Source organism: Antrostomus carolinensis, unplaced genomic scaffold, assembly GCF_000700745.2.
Source record: "Antrostomus carolinensis isolate BGI_N321 unplaced genomic scaffold, ASM70074v2 scaffold26931, whole genome shotgun sequence".
Classification (NCBI taxonomy): domain Eukaryota; kingdom Metazoa; phylum Chordata; class Aves; order Caprimulgiformes; family Caprimulgidae; genus Antrostomus; species Antrostomus carolinensis.
The window spans coordinates 1-7,272 of NW_010292413.1; the positions used below are offsets into that span (position 1 = coordinate 1).

The 7,272-nt window shown below is 49.1% G+C and overlaps 1 protein-coding gene across 1 annotated transcript; it reads left to right on the plus strand.

The window, feature by feature from the left end:
* The first annotated feature begins 212 nt into the window (after positions 1–212).
* Positions 213–518, plus strand: G0S2 (G0/G1 switch 2). The gene has a single exon (XM_010176964.1). It carries the CDS (start codon positions 213–215, stop codon positions 516–518), a length of 306 nt encoding a protein of 101 aa, XP_010175266.1.
* The last annotated feature ends 6,754 nt before the right edge of the window (positions 519–7,272 follow it).

Genomic DNA, 7,272 nt, shown 5'->3' on the forward strand with positions numbered 1-7,272 from the left:
GGGGTTCCTGAAATGAGCCTCTAGGAAAAAATCCAAAATCCCAAATCCCCACTTAAAGCAGAGGTGGGGGGGCTGCAGAGAGCTCAGACTGCCCGAGAGCCCTGAGTGCTCCAGGACAGAGCAGCTGGATTTAACTAATGTCCTTTTCTTCTTCTCTTGTAGAGCTGAGATCTTCCAAATCTGCTGCTAACAAAAAATAAGCCTCCCGAAAAATGGAAACCATGCATGAGCTGATCCCCTTCGCCAAAGAAATGCTCAGCCAGAAGCCCAACAGGAAGATGGTCAAGCTGTACATGCTGGGCAGCGTGCTGGCTTTCTTTGGTGTCGTTATCGGTCTGGTGGAGACAGTGTGCAGCCCGTTCATCTCAGAAGGGAGGATAGAGGAGGAGGAGGAGAAGAAACCTGCCCCGACACAAGAGCAAAAGCTTGCCCAGAAGCAGGAGGATTTGATCTTGGAAAAGAGCAAGAAGCCGGTGGTGATGCAGAGGGCCCTGGTGACCAGGCAGCACGCCTCCTGAGAGCCCTGCGACCGGGGCGCCCGCTGAGCGGGACACTGTCCTGTCCTGTCCTACCTGGTGGTGGTTCCAGCAAGGAGAGAGGAAGGGTTGGTTGGCTGAAGGAGGAGACCACAAGTGCCAGACTTGAAAGAAGTGAACGGTTTTATTTGCTGCTGTGCAGCAGTGGGGGAAAAAATACCTTTTGTTGGTATAAAAATGTGCAAGATGCACAGCGTGGTTTCTTATTTTTATTACAGATGCATTTCACAACGTTTTGAAATAAAAAAATATCAATAAATATTTTCTATGGTACCAGTTGTCTCTTCTAGCTGCATTCATTTCAAACCCTTCTCTTGCAGATTGTTAAAGGGGTTTCACTGGTGCCTCTGGTTGCTCTTGGGGAACAGCTGGGGGGACCCAGGGAACGGTTGAGGGTGGTGGCTGCACCCCCTGACAAAGTCCCCCTCGGTGAGGCTGCTCTGGGACCAAGGCAGGTGGCATTTCTGTACCTCCAGTGCTGCTCTCTTCCACAATGGGCAAACTGGAGCGGGAGGAGGAGGCAGCAGCACTTGTCTCACATGGGTGACAGCCACATGCCCTGATTTGGAGGTGGGGTTATCTGGGTTTAATGGCACAGATTCATGTCTCTGCCATGGCCTCGTGCGCCCAGGACTGTTTAAAACCCCCCCTGTCCATCCCTCAGCAATCCTCTAACAGGCAATGGCTGCTGCACAGCTAGAAGAAGCTTTAAAAAGTCTTCTGCCTTTCCTGGGATCCTTCACAAACCCACCACAGACACATAATTATGCAGAATAATACTAGTGACCAGTATGACAGGGGTGTCACAAATAACCAGACTGAAGTGTGGAGACACAGTCAGCCTGGAGCGTGTGGGAACAGGGATCCAAGCTTCAGGGCTGTACCCGGGGCACTGCCAGACTTTCACCTATTTAAAAATCTTTCCTGGGCTTAGTCCTGAATGCAGCAGGTTCTTATTATGTCATATTAGTCAAATCAACCCTCCAGCTACAGCTGACCATGCTACAGAGGGAGGGAAGGGAAACAGTCCCTGCCAGCCACGACTGAGGCACAAAATCCCTCTTTATCTGCACAATGGCAAGGACACGGCCAGTGGGGCAGAGGTAGGAGCAGGTTACACATCTTGTACAGAAACTGGGAGATGTACCAGCCACGTGCCACTGTCCAGCTAAAGGCAAAACAATGGATACCAACAGCAGGAGAAGATGGAAAATGAAAAAACACTGCCTGACACCAGTGCCAAACGTACAGCTCCTTCCAGAGCTGCACAAGTGAAGATCAAAATCCAAAAATACAACAATGCAGGTAAAGTTCACCTTTACATTTTCATAATACTTAAGCATGCAGTTCATTTTGTTGACAATTAGTCCTGCCAAAAAAAAAACAAACCCAGAAATCCTCAAACAAACCAGCAGCACATTGTGGAGGAGGAATCCTACACAGTCTGCACAAAAAAACTCTGCTCAAGCTTTGAATCAAGTATAAAGTACCTTCTCATTATGGGGAAAAGAACAGAATCCAGTTAAATTAAAACCAGCCTTTGAGAAACACTTCATTTAGCCCATAACCAAGCCTTTTGGTCTCTGGTAAGGTTGAACAATCCAACACCTTATTGGTACCAATGGGAATTTCATGGGCAAACATGAAAGTAGGATTCAGGCCTGAAAAAGCCACCAGCTGCCAAGTGTCCATCGTTGTGTGTCCCACCCCAATTCCACCTTTAAGCAGGTTACAGGTTTGCAGCAAGACCTCAGGGACAGGGCAGACTGACCTGGAATTCCCTAGGAAATGCCTGGTGCATGGATAAACCAGGGACCTGAACGTCCGTGGCTGTGTCAGGCAGTAAAATATTGCCAGGTCCGAGCTCTCCCACGTTGCTGTAACTCAGAAGCGTCGCTGCTGCCACAGAGCTAAACAGCTGATAAAGGAATTAAACCCAGATGTGAATCACATCCTTGTCCAAGGCAGCTGTAAACTCTGTCAATCACACATCAGTACCCAAGAGCAGCCCTTCCCTACAACCTGTAGGTGTCTCATCCTGCCTTATAACAAAGGGAAAATTTTAAAAAATGAGGTGACAGAGCTGGTCTCAAGTAGTTCCAGGCAAACCCACCCAGGATGACCTCCATCACGTCTGGGTTTGGACTGACAACACATACATGGCCTCCTCACACCATGCCAGCACCTGCTACCCACATCTCCTCTCCACAGTTATCTAGTCACAGGGTTTATGAGCTTAAAGCAAAGAGGTTTGTGGAACAATCAAAATAGTTGCTCCTAAGACAGCTAACAGGATTAGACAGCTAAACCATGCTCTACAACGGCGGTTCTGGAGCCAACTTGGTAAAATCACGTCCTGAGAAGACAATCTCCTGCCTCCTGACGCACTGCAAGCTCCGAGGTCGCTACCGCCCGCGTATTGCCTGAAAAATCAGCTTGAGAGGTCAAGCCCATGGGTTACCATTTCCACAGCAGACTGCACTGGTGTTAGACAGGACCAGCTCCTGACGAGTGCTGAATTAGACACTTATTAATGGCTGATTTTACCACAAAGTCTTACTTAAACCACACAATGATAAATTCAGTGTGCATAGAGGCTTAGTAATCCATTTAACATCACTTTAACTCTGATGAATGACACACTTGCCAGATGCGGTGGATTAAAAGGCTTCAGCAAACCTCCCTATCTTTAAACCACGTCACGACTCTCCAAACCAGCCTCTTTCCCAGCCCCATCGTGTCTGTGTTTCAACATCAAACTGCAGGAAGCCTTGACCAATACAACTGCCACAAATACAACCCCACATAACCAGCAAACAGCATCCACACACACTGGCAATGGAGCACAGCAGAGTCATTCTGAAAGCCCACGTGTGAACTGCAATGAGAAATATTAATTACAAGTACTGGATATACCAGAGAGCAACCAGATGCTGTAAGATGTACGGTCAGGACGAGTAAGGCCACCTCAAGCAAGTTACGTGTAGAAGCATATGGAGCAGTGTAAGACTGAGTTAAACCAAAGTCATGAGGGACAAGCTCTTGAGGAGAGGCACAGACTGCCCAAGGTGTGAGCTAAGATTGCTGAGCATCACAGGAGGTTTATTTCCATTATTCTCTTTCTTTTAAAACTTAACTGAGCCCATTTTACTTTAACCTGTAAATGTGACATTTTCCTGGTGTATTAAATCCTCAGGAAAATGGCAGCTGGCATGAGATCTGCTGAGTATTTGTTTGTACCTATCCTGCAGCACCTTTTCAAAGATCTTATTTCAGCTTGGAGCTGTTGTCCAGGCTTTCATCATATGGAGCTGAAGGCCACCCAAAACCCAGCAGCCCTTCCTCACAGGCCAATCATTTCAAGGGCATGAGCCAAATATCTTTTGAGAATCCTCAGTTTGCTATTTGCAGGTTGGACTCTGGATGTTTTAAGAGCTGCCAGGCTAAAATTAGGGGCCCAGATAAACATATCTCTGTCACCCAACACCAAGGGCAACAGGAACATGGATAGCAGCCAAGACGTAAAGCAGCCACAGTAATGACAATCAAATATCAAGGCAGCTATTTTCAATTTGGTCACAGAGGAAAAATATAGATCTAGAGCTTAGACATGGCTTAAACATCACAGGATTTTCTCTAAACCAAAAATGAGTAGAAATATCACGTCAGACCAAACCCAGTCCTACAATCATCTCGAGTCTCCCTTGGGACCTGAGAGCGCATTTTCGGGAGCGGTGCAGTGGTGGCAGCGATGGGGTTTGCAGGATGTCACACTGCCCACAGGTGTGTGTGTGTGTGTCTCAGTTTGGTGGCACATCTGTCACAGCCCAACAGTACCACGTTGACAGGCACGTCAGCCTAATGCAAATATAACTGAGGACAGTCCTTTATAATGGGGATACCTGTGAAAACAGGAATTAAATCTGTGCTCACAGTACAGTCTGCTGGGAGAGCTGGGAATGCAGAGTAATGTTTTAATGTTTATGTGACAAAGGAAAAGGGCGGGAAGGAAAATCCTCTGCATTTAACAAACATTTGATAATGGGTTGAAAACAAACAAATATCACTCAAAACAGGAAAAAAAAAAAAAAGCAGTGGTGTCCTACTTGCTGCCAAATGCTTTGGAGTCCCTGAGCTGTGTGCACAAACCTGCCCGTGGAAGGTGCTCCTCCAGGCAGCGCTGGGCTGTGGGCATGGCAGGGGCTCTCCAGCAGCTCCCCCAGTTTGTTGTCAGAACAAGTTTCCTTCCAGTGAGCTCCAAGCAGCACGAAATGAAGACCCTCCCCTGTGCAGAGCAGTTAGCACAGCACAGAGCATCACCTCTTGGAAAAAACAGCCTCAAACAGACCAGAGACACAGAAGCAACATGCAGAGGGGGGGATACACCCAGAAGATTTGGGTGAAGCTGTTTCAGAAGCAAGAGGCTGCTCCCTCGTGCCCCCCAGCTCTCCATCTCACCGGGCCAGGGCTGGGCACACCGCCGGGCTCCTCTCTGCCAAGGCACCAAAGTTTGGCAGCAGCGGGGCCAGGACCAGCCTCGTGGGCTGAGATCAGAAAACATTTCTCTGCAGTCACCTCTTCTCCCTTCCCTCGCTCCCCACCCCCAGGAAAAGGTTAAAAACAAGTTCTTAAGTTGCAAACAGCAAAACAAACCCAGGAAAAGCTGCGAGTGGGAGTGAGGAGCAGCAGTGCCCTGGAAGGGTGACAGACAGCCAAGAGCAGAGCCCCGTGGGCAGCAAAGCACGGCCAGACCCGGCAGCTCCTGCTGCTGCCGCAGCCCCCAGCCCTCCCGGGGACCACACCAGCAGCCCCCCACGCTTCATTTCCACACAGGACACCCTAAATGGCACATACACAAACCTTCTGTTATAACACATTCAAATTATGTCCACAATATTCAGTATTTCAGTCCTTTATTATCAACTACTTTGTTTTTTTTTACACAATAACCCCAAACAAACCTCCAGTTCTCATCAACTCCACACCAGCAAGGCAAGCACAGCATTTGGCTCAGCTGCCTCCAGCCCCACATCTCCCCACACCAGTGGGGAGCAAGGAGCACAATACCTTCCTGACACACTTCCAGATGGTGCACAAAGGTGAGCGCTGTGCTGTAGTATCCTAGCTCTAGAAATAAACAACCGTATCTGAAAAGAGCCTCTCTCCCTGCTGGCACCACAGACCAGATCCCAGCTGAGGTCAGGTTAATGAGTTCATTTTCTTTTTCCAAGCCAAGGAATGAAGTGGTTGCCCCGTGCTCGTGACCCACGTTCAAAGCAAAGGGAGGCAGGAAAAGGCAGAAGGACTATACTGGTGTTACCTGCCCAGGTGTGGGCTGAGTGCTTCTTATCAGTTGAGACTGAAGTAGAAAGGCAGAAAAGTAAAAATAAACAAGTAAATAAATCTATAAAGCAGAAGTAATACCAGAGCTCCACTGCCCAACCCTGCGTGTCACTAAGTTAAACAAACACAAAAAAATCTTTATTTTAAAGCTGTAATGGGGAAAAAAAGCTTTCTAAAGAATTCTTTCTGGCTGGTTATGGTGCAGAGGTCTGAGGGGAACAACCATGAGGTTTTGAGCCCATGTCAACCAGACCGTGGTGCAGCCCCTGCGCTGCAGATGAGGCTCTTGTCCCGGCAAACACAGCTTCCCTGGCTGAGGAAACAGAGGCTCTATCTGGTGAGGCAGCCCCAGGAGCACACCAAGCTCCAGCAGCACGTCCCCACCCCACATACCACAGCAGGTCCTGGTGCTCTGCGATGAGATCCCAGTGCCAGACCAATTCATACCTATCACACAAGGTCGATGAATTGATTGGATTTGCTGCTGCCTAGACTTGGGGAGCCAGAGGATGTTACATGTTTTTTCCTTTGATTATAATCACCTAAAAGTAAGAACAAAGCTCTTGCAAAACTCAAAGCAGGAACCATGGCAGCAAGAACCCTTATTTCTCTACAGAAAACAACATTCAGTGTTTCATTGCAAACTTCCCTGTGCCTGAACAACCCCTTGGTGCTGGGGCAGCTGCAACCCTGGTGATGGGTCCAGCTCAGCCCTTGCTCCCTCATCTGCTCACGGGAGTAGGTAGACATGAAATAATAAACCCCACCTCAGCAGAGCATTTTGGAGCTGTTTGGGGCTGGTACACACTGCCCAGCATCCTGGCAGCTGCCTCAGGGTGCAGAGCAGCAATGCCCCAGGGAGCACAGGGACCTTTGCTGTGTGTCCTGCCCCACATCCCCCCCGCTTCTACCCCAGCACCAGACCCACCGTGAGGCTTTGGGCAGCGGTGGGACCGGGGCTGCATCTCCACACACACCCACGTAGGGTGCCAGCGGGAATAAAAGACAATGTTTAACCACCTGCACTAGGCTGCCTCTGATGTTCTCGAAGTGAAACTTGACGCTGCTCAGCAAAGACACACCTCTTCCAGGGTGTTGTGCAAAATTCTGCATTTTAACGTAGGACAGGAAATATGAAAAGAGCCGGGCAGAACCCAAACGGCACCCTCGCTCAGGCCAAGGTTCACCAGCTCCAGCGGGGAGCAGATCAAGGGGTTTCCTTCACCTCTCCATCCACCCGCGATTTTTTCCAGTGCTGTGGAAGTTGCAGTTCCTTCGCTAACAGGTTTTAAGGGATTGGCATTGCTGCTTCCCTCTGGAGCAGCTCTGCAGAGGGGTTTTCTTCCCCTCCCTCCCTTCTCTTTCATGCTTTATTTCCTGACTCCACAGTGGG